Source organism: Urocitellus parryii, chromosome 7, assembly GCF_045843805.1.
Source record: "Urocitellus parryii isolate mUroPar1 chromosome 7, mUroPar1.hap1, whole genome shotgun sequence".
Lineage (NCBI taxonomy): Eukaryota > Metazoa > Chordata > Mammalia > Rodentia > Sciuridae > Urocitellus > Urocitellus parryii.
The window spans coordinates 31,699,620-31,720,730 of NC_135537.1; the positions used below are offsets into that span (position 1 = coordinate 31,699,620).

The 21,111-nt window shown below is 37.1% G+C and overlaps 1 protein-coding gene across 1 annotated transcript in view; it reads right to left on the bottom strand.

The window, feature by feature from the left end:
* Positions 1–3,156: 3,156 nt before the first annotated feature.
* The window catches only part of Zfpm2 (zinc finger protein, FOG family member 2), a 429,209-nt gene continuing 411,254 nt past the window's right edge, over positions 3,157–21,111 (bottom strand). The window contains exons 6-8 of the mRNA XM_026384547.2: positions 12,226–12,432; positions 8,579–8,803; positions 3,157–6,611 (exon numbers count right to left, since the gene is read on the bottom strand). Of these exons, the coding sequence (XP_026240332.2) occupies positions 4,123–6,611; positions 8,579–8,803; positions 12,226–12,432 (2,921 nt within the window). The 3' untranslated portion in view covers positions 3,157–4,122. The remainder of the gene's footprint in view (positions 6,612–8,578; positions 8,804–12,225; positions 12,433–21,111) is intronic.

Sequence of the window (21,111 nt, forward strand, 5' to 3'; positions counted from 1 at the left end):
AAGAATAAAGTTCTCTTTTGCTGGATTGAATGGTACTTCTGATGACAACTGTGGCTATGTGGACTATTGCAGAATCCTGTGCAAGAATTCCATTCCCAGGAGCAAAAGCATGTGCCATCCCATTGCCAGCAGTCTCAGGAGAACAGCTTCCCTGGGCTCTGACTTTATTAGAAGTACTGATGGTTAGTTTGGACTCCTGGGATTCAGCACAAATAGCAGGAATCGCCTCCTGGCTTCCTGCAGAGCTATAGTACAATGAAGGCCACAGTGTAGGGACCTCAGCAACAGGATGATGATTTTATCTAGAAACTACAACTTTTTCTATTTTTTCTCCAGTTATTAGGGTGGTAATGGCTTCCTGAGATTCCCAGTCCCTTACAATTCTTCCTGGCTTTGCAAACTTTTGTAATCATTTCCCTACCTAAAGTCACTGTTTGAAATATCTATACCAGATACTGAATTCCTGTAATAGACTTTTATATGTGAATGTGGTTTTATTTTCCCAATAGTTATGAAAAAAAATGGACATCTCTTCCCATATTCAAAAGCAATGGCTTGAAAATTATCTGGTAGATTATTCCTTTCATTGAAAGAGTTAATTGGATCCGAGTTGGTTGACTCTCTACCAACCATTACTTATTCCTTCATTTTTCATTCACTCAAATATTCCTACACCAACCCTTTCCTCTTTGAATTATTCATTAATCCATTCACAAACACTCGTTGTGTGTTCCCTTAAATTTCAGGAATGATGGCAGGGAATAGCAATGGAAAGATTGAAATAAAAAGTATCCTGGATCTGTACCAATAACTAGTTACTTAATTTGTGAATTATTTTACTATTGGATATTCAGTCATTCTTAGTTTAGTATGCAACTTTATGAAAATCTAGCAAAAAAACAAATGGTTGGTTAGATTTGGGGCTATTTCAAACCACTAGATAACATTGAATTCAATTATATGCATAGGGGAGTATAAAATAATTTCTTAGTTTTAAATGTCAATAATTTTAAATTGATACTTTTCAAAATGAACCTTATTAATATTTAGTGTTGGAGGATAATGCTTAAATATTTGGGGAATTGCTACCTGTTTCAAGTGTCTGTGAATGAACAATATCCTTCACTTGTGCATTTCTTTTGATATGTGATAAGGTGTCCCAAGCTGAGATTCTTATTTTGAGGTTTTGATAATTAGAAACCTGGATAATTAGAAAAACATCTTTTAAAACAACTTTAAGCAACTTAGGATTTTAAGAATAAAGACTGAATTTGTTTTGTGACAAGACTATCTTTAATTATGGAAAAAAACAACACTTTCATGCCTTTGACTACTTATTAACATCACTGGGTGACAAAAACAAAGACATTTTTTCTGAATGAAAATGTTTGAGAGATGATAACTCCAAGAATCTCACTAAGTTCATAAATGAAGAGAAAATGTTGCATATAAAATAGTAGGTCTTGATTTTTTGTTTGTTTTTTTGTTTCTAAAATTTCCCTTAGGGAAATGTTTCTAAGCATGGATTTAAATTGCCCTTTCCTATATTTCTACTTTTATTTTGTGGGCCCACATTGCATATGTTATTCTTTAAGCAGTCTTGCAGAGGAAATGAAAAGAGGCCCTAAACTGTAAAATTCACTGTGTAAAAGTAGTGGACTGACTCTTGATGCCTTGGTTTTTATGTAGACAGACACTCACCTGGATGTTCTGATATCTTTTGGGATCTTCTGTAGCTACGATTATATGCTCGGAGTTCCTTAAAGGGACAAAATGTCCAGCATGAAGTGAGATTTCTGGAGGGAGACCTGAGTCTAGAAAGAGGGAAAAGTACTTCTCTCTGGACTCAGGTATAAAATTGCTTAGGGTTTAGAGAAGTGTGAATCCACTCATGAAGTAGACATGATGAAGCTGGATCAGGTGACCAACCTGTAAGAAAACTTGATGTTACCTCTAGGCTGGTGATGCCATTGAGAGGTATTCTTTTCACCACTTCTCCCTTCCATCATTCCTGAATGTCAAGAACATACTGTTAGAGTGTGGCATGTCTGATATCTATGCTTGTGTAGTAAAGGAAAAGCAGTGTCTTTTCTCTGGAAGCTAGAATGGGAAGTTTGGAAGCAGTGGTCATAACTAGGAGAAATGGTGATGATCCCCCAGAGCAGCAGTCTCATTGGGGATGTCATACCAGGAAAATCTCAAAAGCTTCTCAGTCCAAATTCTGGCATTCAAGTCTATAGGGGGCTTATGTCATTGAAATGTTTCCATTTAGAAAAGATTGTCTTTCTTTTAAGTCATAAATCAGACCCCAACACACTTAAGTGACATCAAGATGATCAGCTGCTTCAGTATCCACCTTCTGATTTAATGGAGAAAGGAGCACAATATGACCAATAACATGACCCAGGTCTCTCTTACTCATGAACTTTGTGACTTTGGGTACTTAAAATCACTTAGGTAAACCAGGAAGTGAAAGGATTCAACTCTATTAATATATTTTCAATAGTGTTCACAGATTCTGCAATGATTTGATTTTCAATTTTCATATCAATATTAAAATATATGTTGAGCTATTTTATGTTGAGGTCAGATGACTGGATTAACTGAGAAGAGGGAAGGATTGTAAAAGGTGATGGTTTATATTAGTTCTTCAGATTGTTCTGTGGTATTTAAATCCTCGATGGAATATTAAAATCTATTGAGTCAGAATATGTGTTGTGGTTTGGTCTGGAATTCGTGTGTGTGTGTGTGTGTGTGTGTGTGTGTGTGTGAGAGAGAGAGAGAGAGAGAGAGAGAGAGAGAGAGATAGAAAGAGAGAGAGAGAGAGAGAGAGAGAGAGAGAGAGAGAGAGAGAGTCAGTTTGTGTGTATATGTAACAACCCTAGGTATTCTAGGTTGTCATCCTTTGCTTATAATTGAGGACCACTGAATTAAACAGAGGCAAACGGAAGCTGTATCCTGTGGTCAACACCAAGAGTAATTAATCTGGTGGCAGAATTTATAATTGGTCTTCAAATGTTGCTATTTAGTATGTGACATGTGAGTCCTCAATAATTTCCCTTGGTACTTAAGGTTAAAAAAGGATGCCAAACTTCTCCAACAATCTGGAATTTTATTCCATCCATATACATGCATAGTAACAACATTTGTTGAGAAATTATTTCTATCAGAAGTAGAACATTATCTTTGTGATCACCAGGTGCAGTATTGCTACTCTTATATTTAAATAGATCTTATATATGAATTAAATTCATACTTGCAGCATTGAGTTTAGGGTTTCGATTTAGACTGTGCCTTTCAAAAGATAAAACTGATTAATACTACCTCATTACAATACTGCTTCCAGTAATTTTGTTCATTCTTTATAAAGTATTGCATTTAACAGCAAAGGTTTAAAAATTGAGACAGAGCTGCATCAGCGAAAGAAAATACAAGTACTATACAAGAAAAAAATTGCCATCTTCATTTAACATACATGTTTAAGATTAAGAAAATGGACAGAAACATACGGCTACATACAAATGCAAAGCCTAGTGACTAAGAGACTGTATCTGCTAAAATATAAAGTGCAAACGGAGCCTGATTATCCAAGAATTGAAATCTTAAGGCGAACTTATAGCATGTGTATTTAGAACATCTTTGCAAGTTATATTTTAGCATATACATATATCTGCAACAGCATATAAGAAAAAATCAAGATACACAAGTGCTTTTGAAGCTATTTCTAAAATGCTTTTCTGTATTGTTTGTGACTATTTTCTTTAAAAGCTACTATACAGTGCAAACCATATGTGCTACACAATAACTATACAATAACATTACAAATGACTTTAATATAAAGTTTTTAAATAAAAAATAACATAACCACAGCTATGAATACTGCTGGTAAAATAAATTAAATTTTTTTTTGAAAATGGCACCAATAATACACTTTACTAATGGACTGTAATGAAATTACATCTTAAGTCTTCAACTCAGCCATAATGAATTATCTCCTGATTGCCCAGATGTAATTCAAACAGCTTTTTTTTTTTTTCTAATTTTTTTTTTTTTCTGGACTGGTTAGAACAACATACTAAACACTGGTACCAAAGGTGACTGATGTTAATTTATTTAGTTAGTTCATTTGACATGTTCAGCTGCATGTGATGAACAATAAAACTTCTTGTGAGTTATAAAGTTTGAAAGGTTGTTGAACTGGATATCACACAGCCGGCAATATTTCCCACTGGTTGGGGCCTGTGTGGAGCCATTTACCCCTTTTGCTATACTAGACAACTGTTCCTCTGCTGAGGGAATTCCTGGCGAGACATTCTCATTCGCAGCTAATGGGTTCTCAGAGATCCACGTGGGAGATTTGTGGCCATCTTCATGCGGAGGATTCTGGGAAATGTTCTCTTGCTGTGGGTTGGCCGCAGGCCTCTCGTCTGGTTTCAGTCCACCATTCACTATGACCATGCCTCTGTTTTTGGGCAACAGTGGCAGGGAATCTTTCTTCGGCACTGAGCATCCATTTGAGGAAGCCTGGCCTTTGGGAGATTCGTTTTCTGCGTTTGTGCTCTGCTCTATGTCAGTGTTATGGATGACAAGAGAACCAGAAATATAATCACTGGGCTTTATGCCATAATAGGGAGAAAGCTGGTCGGCTCCTTTTGCCTTCTTTATTGCTCCAGGGTAAAGGCATTGTGGAAGAAACAAATGTTTGTTTTCTTCTTTTGTGGCAATGAGCTGAGCAGCCTCACTAAAGACTTTGAGGCCTTGCAGGGTTGCTAAATGGGATGAAAATAAGTTTCCATTGGGGGAAGGCTGCTTCAGATTCCCATTTTTCTCACATTTTATTATGCTTCTCTCATAGCTGACATCAGGGCTGTTCCGTTCGCTTTCTGGATTCGGAAACACTTTGCCATCCAGTTGGCTCAGGTCATTACGCTGATGTGCGGTGACTGGACAGAAATTCTGCTTGTGGGCCAGGTAGTTTTCCACCTTATTGAAGCTGATCTTGCACACAGTGCATTCGTGGTAGTCGAGCAGCCTTTTGGGAGACGTGGTTGTCCGCTCAGACTGGGGTAAACACTTTTTGCTGAGATCTATGGGCACATCCATCTCCAGGCAGGAAACACTGGAATGAGTCGTGTCACATTTGGAAACTGGAACACATTTGTTGATCGTCAGAGAAGTTTCCAAGTGCTTTGAGACGATTCCTGGAAAAATGTCACATCTTGGGTGGTAGCACTCTCCTAGCCCTTCTGTGGGTTCTTGGGTGGAGGTACAAGGATTGCTGAGGTTGGCTACGTCGAGAAATCGTTGTTGGACCAGCGGGGGCCTCTGTTCCTGCTCAGGTAGGCACATCTCATACATCTTTCTGCGCTTGCGAGTACGCATGGTTCTCTGCATGGCAGGCACTTTGTTGGAAGCAGACCTCTTTAGTGGAGGGTCGTGACGGGTAGCACAGTAATACTGTTTATGGACCATGTATGTTTCGTGCCGGCTGAAGGTGATGTTGCAAGCTTCACAGGTAGTCTTGTTTGGGTCACTTTCCCCGTCCACCAAAGGGACACTGGCATTTTTCACATCAACAGGTTTTCCATTAATTTTGTCATCACTACCATTGGAGGTGGAGAGCTTCTTGGCTTGAGTGGGAAAGTCCTTGTCATGGCCCTTCCCATTTGGCCCAATTAAATCTAAAACTGTGGAAGAATTGATGCAGGATGTTTGAAGAAGTGGGTTCTCAGGATCAGCAGAATGAGTAGTTGGGTTGAGAAGGTTTATAGAGGTTTGGCCAGTATTGGGACTCACAGCTTCAGGCATCTTTTCTGAAACACCAGGAAACTCTGGGGACTTGGCCATCTGCTGCCAGCGGCTGCTGCAATAATGTTTTTTGTGCACTAGATAATTATCCAAATTATTGAATGTTATGTTGCACTCAAAACAAGTAGCTCCCTTGGGCATCAAGGGACTGTAAATTACAGGAGGGTAGCTGCTGCTTCCATGCCTCAGTCGCCGATGTACCAACTCAGACATCTTGGCTAAGATCTCTGAAGCTTGAGGGACCATTGTGATATCTTGGGGGAAAGCAAACTGAGATAGGAAAGGACCCACAGGGAAAGAAGGCCCAATATTAGGCTGAACTGGAGATGAGGCGAGTCTGGGGCTAGAGGGCTCAGACTTAATTTTCGTGTATGAAAAGCTTTGTTTGTTTGTTGCAGGCTGTATTTCTGGTCTCTGGTTAGTGAGAAAGAGCTGAGTCTTTTTTTCACACTTGTCCAGCTCAGTGTCAGAGCTTGCATCTTTAGTCTGCATGGCCTTTTGGCTCTGCGGGAGTTCTCTGGTCAACAAGTCTGTGGCTGGCTGTAAGCTGTCTTCAGTTGCACTTGGAGAGTGCTCCATGTCACTTTCTCTGGGAAGTTTTCCACTAGGGACATGGAGCTCCTGGTGCTGCAATAACTCCCTCTGAGTCTGGAAGCCGAAATGGCAGTGATTACATCGGAAGGCAGCTTGAGTGAGATGGGAGAACAGGTGTTGGTGAAAGTTGATCACGGAATCAGCAGTGTAGCTGCAGACGGTGCATTTTAGACTAGCACCAGGGGGCAGGAATTCTTCCATTTTCACTCCTGGAGAGACACATAAAATAAAATCACTGAGAACCACACGTGTTGGTTTCATAATCACAGGAATCTTGCTAATGCCTAGTGTCTTCAAAACAACAGAAATTGAAATCTTTCCGAATTGTATTTGCGATATTAACTTTTTTTCTTATGACACAAGAGAAAGTAATAGCACTTGATAGTTTCCAAGGCACTTCCATAAGTATTAGGGGAGAGAGGTGGATAAGTGTTACTATCCCTATTACATGAGTCAGGTAACAAACTCAAGCTAAGGGAACTGATTATGGTCATCAAACTATTAAGTGATGGAGCCATTCCTTAGCCTTGGGTTCGATAATTACTAATCCAATAACCTTCTTGTTATTATAGTCTACATTAGGATGCAGGGAGTATACATTAGGTTGCTACTAAATACTCTTGTGTAAGTAACATATTACATTAGATATAGTCTCCATTCAAAAGAATTAAAATAGGAACCACTTGGTAAAGTACTTAATTACTTACTAATTTATCTTTGGTATAAATCCAAAATCTTGTTCACTAGTTTTGCTGAACATGATTAGCTCTATCTAGGGCTAATATTTGGCTGAAGGGCAATAGTACACTAATGTGGTCATTTTGGACTGGCATCTATGCTGATTGATCACTGCCCTTTTCTTGAGTCAGTTATTAAATATTTTGAATATCACCATTGACTGTGGTTGGTAGTTTCCATTTGGCTTCATATGATTAAACTAGACTTGACTCATCCTCTCTGCACTCTAAATTGAGAATTGACTTTTATGTTAATAAGCTGAATGTAGGGCAAAGGTATCCAGTCTTACAGTGATATAAGGGTACTTACTATCCTTTTCTCCTTAACTAAACCAAAACTTATTTTTCAATTTAGCTGAAAGGACCCTCTATTGCTATTCTTTCTGTTTTGTGCATGACTAGTCACCAGTGGAAACAACCACCCTGTTTCTGCCAATCCTGTGTGAAAACAACTCATTGGTAAGGAGAGGGAAAAGGTGAATAGAAATACTTTTATAGGTGCAGAGATAAAAGTTTATACTGCATCAGAAAATTGGAAGTAGGAGCCAGTTTTTAAAAGAATTGTCATCATTTCAGTTTTTAAACTATTTAACCTAGGTGAAAATAGATGACCCAGAAGTATCCTACAAATTTGTATGAAATGTTAAAGAATTGTGATTCCCAAACTCTAGCATGCTCCATCCAGAAATGTACCTAAAAATATTTAAAGAAAATATGACTCTGTAAATTTCATTAATTTGATTTTTTGGTAAAATTTGAGAATTAGGATGAGATTAAACTAATGATAGTAGGCATATAATTCTAAAATAAATGAGCATAGCTGCCACTTTGCTGTTAAGATATAGCTTAAAAAACTCATTTTTCTTAAGGAATTTAAAAACAGCACCAAAAGTATCTTTATGTCATAAAAATAAACTAAGCTCTAACAATGCACACTTTGGAAGTCAAGGACATTTTACAGATCCATATTTCAAAGTTAATTTCCTTGAATGTGATTTTAATTGTATCTATTAAAATAACAGCTTTATTTCAATGCAGCACTTATTTTAAAGTACTTACCATTTCTTCCCTACCATATGGGAAACACTATAGTTAGTTTACAAAGACTTGAAGCTATGAGTGTGAATGACAATATACAAAGGGTATTGAGACCTTCTTTTGAAAATGATGCTGTTTTGCCTCAACCGAACAAGCAGAATGATTTGTCCTGCAGTCTGAGCACTGTAGGTGTTAGAAAAGAAATCAGACTCAAATCCATCAAGTATCCATGAGTATCCATGGCATAAGATAACACTGGATGGCCCAGCAAAAGAGATCATACAGATGAATAGATAGATTGATAGAGAGGTAGACAGATAAAAAAAATGAGGTGAGATGTATGTATGTATAGAAAGAACAGAATATACTAGAGCAACAGCTGAAATAAAAGGGCCCCTTACCACTGTGTGAATTCAGGTGCATTTCCAGAGCTCGGGCATTTGAAAAGCTCTTGGTGCACTGTGGGAAGGGACACAGGCTGGAAATCTGATGAGCACTGTCTTCATTTTCTTCTGATACTGGAGCAGCTTCTCTTTGCCTCCCACTACAATAGTACATCAAATGGGCTTGCAGATTCCGCTCACTCCGGTACCAGATTCCACAGGACTTGCAAGGGAATATATCTTCTGCAGGCAAAAACGTAGAGACACATTAGCTTCTGTCCATTTGGGGACAACCAAGAGTAAAGCAGCATTTACTTTGATCTTTCATGGAAGTCTGTTCTCAGGTTCTGTCTTAGATAATCAGATGGTGAGGAGTACCGTCTTGGATGTTGTTCTGTAGTCTGGGACAAGGCTTTAGAAAATAGTACTATAATTTTTATTTGTTCTTTTTAGTTATACATGATGGTCTACCATCATGTATACCTATTTTGGTATATTTATACAAACATGCAATATGTATCATTCTAAGTAGGATCCCAATCATGTTATTGTATTGGAAACTCCATATAGGAATCATTTGACAGCATTAGAAGGGGGGTCTTAATTAGAATAAGTATATCCCATGCTTTCATAATTTTACCCAAATGGATTCTACTTCATGTATAAATAAAAAGAACCAATAAAAGTAAAGTTAAAAAATAAAACACTACTGTAGGAGATTCCATTTTTTAAAGCACAAAATATTAATATTAAGTTGTATTTATGGTTTGTAAAATATTCATTTATTAATAGTGATACAAATTGGTTTATTTGATTGGTAAAACATCTGATGACTAGACCAAACATTGATCCAATGCCAAGCCCTGACATCACATGTTCATTCAATAATTACAGAGTGCCTATGATGTTCCAGATTCTATGTTGGGCTGGGTACAAAAGAAAAGAAAAGACTGAACAGCTTTCATTAAGGAGCTTACAGTCTCCTGGGATGGATAAACAAGTGGTGACATAGTTACATTACAGTCTGATGACTATTCCAGTGGAGGTATCTTATGGTGCTCAGGGCATGGAAAGAGATGCTTGCTAGGTTGTTGTGGGTGGGGACTGGATGTGGGAGGAGAAAAGAGAATGACTTAGAAGGAAGATGATGATATGTCTATGCTGAGGTGTGAAGGATGAAATGAAGCTACTCAGATAGAGAGAAACTTTGGGATGATCCTGATCCAGGGAACAGCCCAGAAAAAGTCTGGATGAAGGCTGAGATGCTATTGAGGCAAAAGGCATTCTCAGGGGACTGGAAAGGAGAAACTGTACAAAGCAGTGACAGACTTTAAGAGACCTTGCAGACTCTCTGAGGTTTAGATTTTATCCAATGACTGTGGAGATTCACTGAATAATTTTCAGTAAGAAATTGACAGACAAAATGAGAATTATAGAAACATACCAGCGAAGTCTAGTTTTGAAAGTTATGAATTTAGAAGGAAGACTTTGGACCTGTAGAAGGCAATAATCTAAAGTGCAGTAATCTAAAGTGAAAGATGACAGAATTTGAGTTGCAGTGCACCATCCTTTCATTTGTGTTAAGTCATTCTGTGATATGTAATATTCCTGCCTTCACTTATGGAAAGTTTCTCTTTTTATTTTTTAACCCTCATAATAGGCGAAGAAACTAGGATTGAGTGGTTGTCTTTGATCACATACGTGGTTCAAGTGGGATGGGAATCTAGGCCTAAATACTCTTCCATAATGCCTCATGGCAAAAGAGGTAAGTACAGAATAAAGTTTCAAAAAAAAATCTCAAATTTTATACTATCACTATTTGTTATTTAGCCCACCTCTCCTCAGTTAATTACAGTTACACCATTGAGGAAGGGACAGTTTAGTACAGGGTCATTTAGGCAGGATGAGTTTAAATGATTAATTTAAAAATGAAACACACAATACTCTGCAGCCAGCACAGTGGCACAGGCTTGTATTCCAGGGGTCTGTGAGGCTGAGGCAGGAGGATCTGGAATTCAAAGCCAGTCTCAGCAAAAGCAATGTGCTAAACAGCTCAGCGAGACTCTCTCTGAAAATAAAATACAAAATAGGGCTGGGGAAGTGGCTCAGTGGTCAAGTGCCCCTGAGTTTAATCCCTGGTACAAAAAAAAAAAATACTATGCATCTATGCTGAATTATTTGAGATTGATAGTTATCATGCTACCAAGAGCAAACATGGTAGACTCTCAAAGATAATTAAAATTAATGTTCTAAGAAATATTATATACATTGGCATTTTATATAACCAATAGCATAAGGTTATATAAAATCCCTTGTAATAAAATCCTTTTGCCTCAAATTCACATTAGGCAAATGTTGTTTCAAGTTCTGCACTATTAGAACCAAAGTAAAGATCCAGTAAAACAAACAAATAAACAAACAAAAACCTACATTTACATTAAGGAAATTAAATAATATTAGCTTAGGTGGGAAGTACTTAATCTATTAATTGGATACATAGCAATTTCAGAATAATCTGAGAATTTATTTACTTTAAAGAATGCTGTCAAAGTAAGAAAAATAATTGTCACTGAAGTCCTCATCTCTCCAGCCTCTATGTTTTATTTTTGGCCATCTCAAGATGTCATTACCATCTTTAGGTTTCTGTTCTATATCAGAGCCTCAGGAAATTTCAAGGATATTTTTGATTAAATGTATTTTTTTGGCTTGCCTATTTTAGTATTCATTCTCTTTCTCAAATGTGAATGCTACTCATGTTTTCTCACAAAGCTTGACAGAAAGAGATTTATCTTGAACAAAGGTCCTAGGACTCCTAGATCACTGGTTTTCTATCATATAGCATGCCACTTTGGCTGGGAGTAGTGGCACATGCCTACAACCCAGCTACATAGGAGCCTCAGACAGGAGGATCACAAGTTCAAGGCCAGCTTAGGCAACTTGGGGAGATCATATTAAAATAAAATTTAAAAATAGGCTGGGAAAGCTCAGAGGGAAAATGCTTCTGGGTTCCATCTCCAGTACTGGGGGCGGGGGACGGAAAGAAGAAGTACCACTTTGTGTATTCAAGGAATACAAACTAAATTCAATATTCATTTTAACAACATAAGATTACAAAGGTAAATTTGCCAGAGCATAATTTCAAATTCCCATATAAAATATTCAAAATTTACATATATTTTTCTTTATTTCCTTTTAAAAAAAATCATCCAAGCTATATTTCCTTTCCATTCATGTATAAAATTCAGATTTGATGGGTGTTTTGCATTTTTTGGTTTTTGTTTTTAACTCTGTGTCTCCTAAAGAATACTACAATCATTCAACCAGGGAAACATCACTGAAAGCTGTGGGGTTTCTCATAGCTAAATAGCCCTGAATATTATTCAGCCAGTTTAGAATGTCAGTTTATCTATGTGTGTGACATTTAGGAATCCAACATCCAACCTGAAATTGTTGAATTTAAGTGTTCTTTCTGTATTCCTATGGGTAGAAATCTCACACAATTGTGTGTGTGCGCGCGTGCATTCACACACACACACAGAGAGATAAAATAAAGCCACAATAGTGGGGAAAAATGTCTGTCCCCCGGGTTGCCTGTCATCAGACATTTTTCCCTCCATAAAAACCCCTCACCTCCCCAAAGCTGGGCTGTAGCACTCAGCACTTACTGTTGACAATAGCTGTAGGCAAAATAGAAGCCATGGCCGCTTGCTGAGGAAGCAGCTGAATTGAGTCCAGCAGGCGTGCAGGGTACATCCCTTCTGTGAGAGTCATCTGACTGGCAGCTTGTAGCCTTGAGTCAAAATCCACCACAAAGGCAATTAGCTCTTCACCCTCAGAGATGGCCTTCGTCGTTGTGCACCAAAGCTGACCCCCTATTAAGAAGAAAAAAGGAAGAGGAAGGCATGGGACTCTCCAGCCTGCTGTGGGCTAGGGTGATGTCAAGAGCACCTTCTCCTGTGGTGCACATCTGTTTCTACTGGGTGGGGTGTTTGGTCAAGACCACAGCTGTGCTCCCCAGCTCTGTGGAGAACTGGATTCCTTGAATTGCTTAGTGACTGGGAGTAGGAGAGACTAAAATATAGGTGTCATCTGTTGAGTTTTGTCAACTGTCTGCCTTGTGGGTCTTACCTGATCATGAACCTTGCATGATTATATTGGTATAGTGCCTAAAAAACAGCATGGTAGGGACCCATCTGCAGAAATTGATTTCTGAAGAGCACTGAACGTACTATTTTTACATCTCAGGGAAGAAGTTCTTTCTTTACTTTTCCAACTCTCTCTCCTTCTCCCACCATCCATCTTTCTCTCTATTATTATATATTTTTCTATCAATATTATATCAATAAGAGATGCCTGAAACTACATAACAAGTGAATCTGAAATCTAGGAAATTAAAATGAAATTCTAGGGAGTATGACTGCCATTTTTTTTGTTTTGTTTTTTACTTTGCCTGAGTGATCTTATAGAATATTCTTTATAATGTAGCTTCTTTATCTCCATTTACCCTGATGGGACTTCCTGAAAAGAAGATATGCCAAAGATCCTTTTCAAAAAGGCTTATTTAAATAAAGATTTGTTTAAATGAAAAGAACCCTGTCTTCAAACACTAAGATATACTCTGGCTCTGCATTTCAAATGATCGTGTGTGGTGCATTAAAAAGAAAAATTAACTATGCAAGTACATCTTCTAATGTATTGGAATGTGATAGTGGATGCTCATTTATTTAACATGTTTAGACAGGCAAAGCACTTATATTTTGTTATCTACACTCTCAGGCCTAGATATGTATCCTATACGGTTATGTCTGAAATAATGTGGCATACTTGATATGTTATAAAGCTTTTTCCCCCTTTGTGTATATATTTGAAGGCTGTATATTGTACTCATTAAGCAAAAAAAAAATTGTGCCCATTTTGATAAGTCATATTGCTCTGTTTGTCTTTCAGCATAACTGTCTTTTCAACTGCACTTCATTTTTTTCCACCCTCTAAGACCATGCTTGTTAAACAATTTGTGGTAAAAATCTAGTGGGGAAGATAATGGCAGCATATGACATGGCAGAGTTGCACAGGAGAGCCAGGGTGGTGCTTTAGAGAAACTAAAGCCATTGATTAACTGGATGGGAAGGATGGAAAAATAAGCAAATAAGACACTATCAGTAACAGTGTGTGTTTGTGAAAAATAATTTAAAAACTAGGATGATAGTCCTTCAATCTGTGAGACAATTTCAAAGTAAAACACAAACAAAACTGAAATACTAGAAAACAACTTTTTCTTTTTCTCAATTTGAAACTAATGTGTCAGAGAGCACACAGGTTTACCACAGTTACATAAAACATATGCATTTTGGCACTGATTTATTTAACTCCAAGCATTAGAAGTTAAACTGTCTCCCTGTGGAATCAGATGAGAATGGAAGCGTGAGGGTGGTATTTCCATTTTCCCTCAGACATCTTCTGCTTTTAGATGCTATGCCTTCTCTGATGTGCACACAGATCCAAACTACTTACAGCAAGGGAATCATTTGCACCTAATCTTTCCTCTGGGAAATGGAAGCTAAAGTTTATTAAGAGAGTCTGTATAATAAGGAGGTGGGGAGGGCAAAGCAAAGAACCACCATTCAGATTGACTTTATAGCATGGCCTTTCAGAGTCACTAGGTTTCAGTGATGAAATCCACATTCTTGGTAAATCAAGTTTTGGATCCCTTTCATAAAAATCACGACAGGTTTGGCTCAGTACCCAGGAGAGTAGGGATTTTAGAAAGGCACCCACTCCACTTGTAGGTAATCTTTATCACCATAGTCAATTATGTAGCAGCACAATAGAACATTTATGCTTAAATTTTGAACCAAAAAAAATAAATAAAATGAAATTGAAAATATTTAAGTGCAAAGAAAGGCAAACAAAAATGATTTTTCCTACATTATTAAACAAACTGGCAATTGTAATACCTTTCTGAGTTCTCAGATGTACCAAATAATGTTTCATATTTTATCATCTTTACCACTTTATCTCTAATTTTATGATTACTTGGAACATATCATTTAAAAAACAGAATTGGATCAACAATGTACCAGGTAGGCTTGATGAGGAAGTCAGTTGTTTTAGGGTTTAGTCTTTTAAATCATTCATTCATCAGTGATTCAAGGAAATGAACTCTCTGCTGTGTACCAGGCTGGTCTCTGTGGCTTCCCACACAGCTACTCAATGAGAACACACACACACAAATAGATAAATTACACCACCACATTCATGAGGTCATGCTCTAATGCTAAAGAAAATGTGAGGGAAATGAGTAATTGACACTTCTTGGGGGAATTTGATAAGACATCCAAAGCAAACTTTTTATTAGCTCTGGAAGAATAAATAATATGTGTAGTTAGGAACCAGCAGGTGCTTCATTATTGGCCATGAAATGAGTATGTATGCAAGAACAGAATTATGGAGAAGCCTGACTGTTTCTGGTCATGAACGTTGAACTTAGAGTCTGAGGAGAAGGCAGCTTGTTCTGTACCACAAGAGTGGAAAGTACTATGTGGACTGCTGGTTGACATCACACTGATAGCTTGAAGTTGGCCATGGTGAGCGTTGTAACATTTGCCATGGGAACCGGCAATTGGTACAAATCAGAGTTTCCTCTCACAAAAAGCTTAGAGTAGGATGAGAGGGCTTTGAATGCAAGAGAAGAACAGTTGCATGGGCTCAAGATGGAGAGACAATATACATTTATTTGAACGAATAAGCACATGCTCAATCTGAATTTATTTTCCCCTCTCAGTAGAGAGAGAGGAAACTGTATGGGTAGGAAAAGTTACATGGTAGCCATTTGGAGACTACTGTACTATTTTCAGTTGTGAGAATTGTAAATTGTGAGGGAGGAAAGAGCCAGGTTCAAGAGACAAGTTAAAGAGTGTGATTTCCTGAGAAGAGCAAGAGAAAGGAAACTGTTGACAAAACACCAAGGTTTTTGTCCTGGGAAACAAGCTGGTGGTGATGCTATTGATGAGGAAATAAGCTGGTGTATGAACAATGGGTGTTATAGAGACAACAATGACACACTGTGGTATTCATTAGGAGCACTGTCTTTGGATCTGATAGTTGAGGTGGTTTAAGTACTTCATCCATTTTAATTATGTTAATTATTCTCTGAGATATATGATGTCTGCCTCACGTTAGAATTGAGAAAACAGAAGGTTGTAAGAATTGAATAACTCCCAAAGCTGCAAAGGCAGTCCACGGTAGAACCATAACTTTGACTTTTGTCCTTACAAATCCAAGGTCCATGTGCACATGGAAATATTGAATTCTGTTTAGAAAGTTTGAGAGACCTAAGAGGCTTCTGGGTTAATGTATTTAGAAGGCAGTTGGAACTTAAATAAGACATATAGGTTGATGAAAAAAAAATGTGAAAGTCATCCACACATTCTAAATGACTGTGAATGCTCTTCACACTGATGTGTCGTAAACCAAGAAGAAGTGAAATTGGGGTATGTTGATATTTAGTGTGCAAGCAGGGGGAAAGTTCATTAAAAGATACAAAGAGCATATTTTTGGAAAGATTAGATGAGATCCAAGCAAATGACACTACAAGAAATCAAGAGTTGGCTCTTTGAAATGGTTTAGTTGAGCTTTTCAGTTGATACATTTAGAATATATAACTTGAAGGAGCATTATAGGGTGAGATAGCCTAAGTATTATAATTTCAATGACTGATTCAAAGTGTGATTGCTAAGAGGGATTGCTGACCTCATTTGCAAGAAGTATGCGCAAGGAAGTCAGATTGCTTGGTGCAAATCTGTTGCCAACTAAATCTACCTATCAGTTTTCTCATTCTTGAAAACAGGAATAACGATAAAAAATGTTCAACCCATAGTATTATTAAAGGGTTTAGTGAGTGAGTAATGTGAAAGCCAAAGAACAGCACTCACATGTAAGTGTTTTATATTTGTTAAGTATTATCCTTTTGGTTTGGTTCTGGTTGGAGCTACCATCCTCATTTCCAACTTCCTTGCTAAATCCAAGATGAAAGAAATCTCACCAGAAAAGACAAATTGATGAATTCAATGAGCAAATGTATCCATGCTTCACTGGAAGCATCTAACTCACTTCAGAAAAGAAGATCAAGGGTGCATCCACTAGATATTAGAAATAGAAATAGTTTAATAGAAATAGAAAATAGAAATACAATTTCAAATAGAACTAGTTTCTAGCAACATGTATGGGTTTGAGGAGGAAAGCTTACTCTACTTTTTTAGAGCTGGGGTAAAGCTGCCAATTCTGATTCACAATCGTGTGGAATGCAGTATTCATCTTGATTAAGAAGCAATCAGAGGGCATAAGAATGCTGTCTGTTGACATTTAGCTATTTTGATATCATATACCAATTGACCTCATTTTCAATGGAAACAAATTATAAGGCATTACATTACACCATTATCAAAAAACAGAAAATAACAAGTGTTAGTGGAGATGTAGAGGAATAGGAATAATTGTGCCCTATTGAGGGGAATATAAAATTGTATAGCATGGTGATTTACTAAATAATAAAAATATAATTATTATGATTCAGCCAATTTTAGTCCTAGGTTTATACCTAAAAGAATCAAAAGAAATATTTGAACACAACAGGTTTATATCATATTAGCATTATTCACAATAGCTAAAATATGAAATCAGTTCCAGGATCCATTTATAGGCAACTACATAGGAAAATGTGGTATATACATACATTGGTCCATTATTCAGACTTCAGAAGGAGGTAATCTGATAACATGCAATGATGCAGATGAACATTAAGGACATTACATCAAGTTAAATAAGCTTATAACATAAGAATGAATTATACAATTCCATTTACTTGAGGCATGTAGGATATTGTAAATGATAGAGAGAGAATAGTGATGGTTGCCAGGGGCCCAGAGGGAGGAGGGAAAGAGGAGTTAGTGTTTAATGGGACTATAGTTTCAGTTGGAAAGTTCTTAAGGTGGATGGTGGTGATGGTTTCACAACTATGGTCATGTCAATGTTATTAAAAATGGTTAAGATAAGAAACTTTATGTGTATTTGCCACAATTTACCAAACTTCAGTACTATTTTTCCCTAAAACATGTCTTCGGTGAACCTAGAGTATTTGCATAATTTTTAGCTATAGTTAAGAATATGAATATAACTTTTATAAGGTGTTTCTGATATGAGATGATTTGAAGAAAAACAAAACGAAGGTCTTATCCTTTCCTGTTTTTCCAAGTGTATTAGTCTGTTTTGTATTTTCTAATGAAATATTGAGGCAGCCTACTTAAAAAGAAAAAAGAGGTTTATTTAGCTCATAGCTTTGGAAGCTGGAAATCCAAACAGCTTTGTGTGTGCAAGGTCTCCATGATAAACGGTAGGACATGTGTGGAAAGAAGAGGTCAAAGCTCCATACAGGAAGCCAAGAAGAGACTGGGGTCCCAAAATCCCTTTTAAGGTCACAATCCTAACTTTTAGATATACCTCTTAAATGTTCCACCACTTCCAATACCAACAACCTAAGGACCAAGCCTCTGAAACACAAACCTTTAGGGGGACAAAGAACATCCAAATCATAGCACCAAGCAAAGCTGCTTTAACAAACCACTGCTCAAAAGACATGTATCCAGTGCAATGAAACTGTGGCTAAGGTGTAGTTTGACCACATTGTGGTGTATTTACTCTTTTCATTTGAATTAATTTTAGGTAGTTTTATCAATCTGAAATTTTTTGCAATGATTTAGTTTCTACTTATTTTGTTGATTCAAATTTCTGCCTGTGACATGTTCCTGTCAATTTTCCAGAAAGAATTTAAATGGATGTTTTCTGTGACTTTCATAGGCAGAAGCATGCATAATATCACCAGACTTAAAGACAAAATTTTCAACATTCTAATATGCATTAATGACATATTAATATGAAAAAATAGAATTATGTGAAGATACTGGGTGTACATATGGCAATATAATATTTGATTAATTGACAAAAAGTCTTACTGCTTTAATGCAACAACATTCAAGAGTAGATGATTGTGTTTTAAGAAATTAGATGCTAATAATGAAGCATAGCTGGCACCCTGAAATCACTGAACTTTTATTTGATTTTGATGCAAAGGTGAATTAGAGAGAGGACTTGACTGGTTGGTAAGAAAAGATAGTTTCTTGATTATTAGGTTACTACGTAATATTGGAAAACTGATTTACCATAGCAAATGGCAGCCATAAACTAGAGAAACCCTCTAAATCATCATCATCCAGTTTTGAGCAAATTTTTATGCTCCCCTAACCAATATGCTACTAATAGTAATAATCACCTATTTATTAAGTGGATTCTGTGAACTATACACTAGCACTCTGTTAAGGGCTTTGCATACATTTTCTTACTGACTTTTCCCCAGAGCAATGAAGTGACTTGTATTTTATTCCCATTCTCATGTGGGATCATGAGGTTGGAAATGTTAGTAAGCTGTTCAGTTGTTCACATAGAAAGAACTGGAAAAAGTGAAGGAAATGCTTATGATGGGATTTGAACACAGTTTGGCTCTAGATTCTGTAGGAAAAACCAGTGCTCTCTATGCCACAGCGCCATCTGGTGTTCACTACCTAATTCCACAGCACCTATCTCTTTTTTTCTTTTCTTTTCTTTTTTTTATTGATTGTTCCAAACATTACAGAGCTCTTGATAAATCATCTTTCATACATTTGACTCCATTGTGTTTTGAACTCCCATTTCAATGATCAGAGTTGGAATAATGAGCAGTTACTTGGAAATAGTGAATGGGGTTTGTTTGTAAAACTGCATTGGGCAGAGTAAATAGTGATAATATAGAGTTATTAAATACATAGCTATAATCCAGAGAATAACATTTATACTATCTGTGATGTGGACGTGACTCCAGGTTATCTTCTAATGTGACTCATGCCTCATTAAAATACCTAACACTTTAGAAAACACTATGTCCCAGGCACTGTTCTCAGCACTTCACATATATGAAACTCATTTATTAAACTTTAGCCCTCAGTTAATATTAATAATGTTAATGCAGCATTTTCCAAATTCCCTATTTAAATGGTAAATTGAGACTCTAAAAAGGGTCAAGATTCTACATTATCATGGAGCACTGACGGGCAATCTGAGAGCACTGTAGATTCCTCTGGAGAGATTTGAATCAACACAAATTTCAGGGTCCAATCTCTCATCAATAAAATTGACCTCTGAGAGTAAAGTGTGGGTTCAATATTTTCTAGAAGCTCCCCAGGATGCTAAATATACTTCCAGAGTTTAGAATAACTGGCATGGGGGAAATGTGTGCAGTTTGTGTGGCCTGAATGAGTGAAACTCTAGGAAAAATAAAGTCTCTTGATGATCAAGGGTCTCACACAGGGATCAGATAATTTGGTAAAGAAGATGTCCACTCTGAAACTCAGAGGAGGACCACTGAAGAGAGCTGTGAATATTCCCTTTCCTCTAACATTTGAAGAATGTGGAAATAACAAGGGAGAGGTTGAAGAAAGGTGGGTAAACAAAGAACTCTTAGTGTCCTCGCCGTTGAAGAAGCCTATTAGGAACTGAGTACAGTTCAGAATTTCATTTGGTTTCAAAGTGTTAATATTTCAGTATTATTTTGAAGGAATGTGACTTCTTATTCAGAATGACCAACAATATTGCAGCTTCCCCCCAATCCCCCCTCCCCCCCAAAAAAAAACTGTGGAAATATCATTGCACAAACCAGAGAAAAAAATCACATTCCTACTGCCTGGACATGACATCTTTATCCGGTGACATCAAGCACTGAAGCAGCCATCTGATACCTTCCTTGTTTCTACCAAATGGGGAGGTTATTTTAAGCTTCTGCCATTGTCTGTCTCTTATGCTGCAAACATAGTAGCTCTCCCAAGTCTTCATGCCCACATCCCACTCCCTTCACAAATAAAGGACAAATACATTCAAAGTTCAATAAAAGGAATAACTACCAAGACCTTGACATTCTTGAAAAACCATGTACTTGCTGTTCTAAGTAATGTTTATGATCAAGGTTCTTGTACAAACAGATATGGTTCTTAACAGGAAGCTTATAAATTTTTCTCATAATTGCTGTCAAAACTGCAGTGAAGTGTACTACAAGTTTGGATAATAAAGAAAAAAGTCACAGTTCAAACTCGATTATATTTTGGAAATTCATGCTCCTCTTACTAGAAGCAGTGGCCTTAAATATCTCCTCATCCTGCCAAATTTTTCACTTGCACTTTTTATTATTTATGAAATCAGTGTCTGCACAATGTCATGCAGACCTCTGCTGATAAACTCTAATTAAGATTAAGACGGGCCTTTTGGAAAGGATCCCATCATTAGCAAACATGATAAACACAAAAATACTCCCTACTTGTCAACCAGGAGCAATTCAGTAACCTAACAGTATTATCTGTTGCTAGGTTACAGAGCTGACAAAGCTTCAATTATATTGTTCGACCATACCTATAGAGTTCTGTATAAGCAAAATGTATCCAGAATAAAAGCATTTAACTTCGTCCATGCTATCT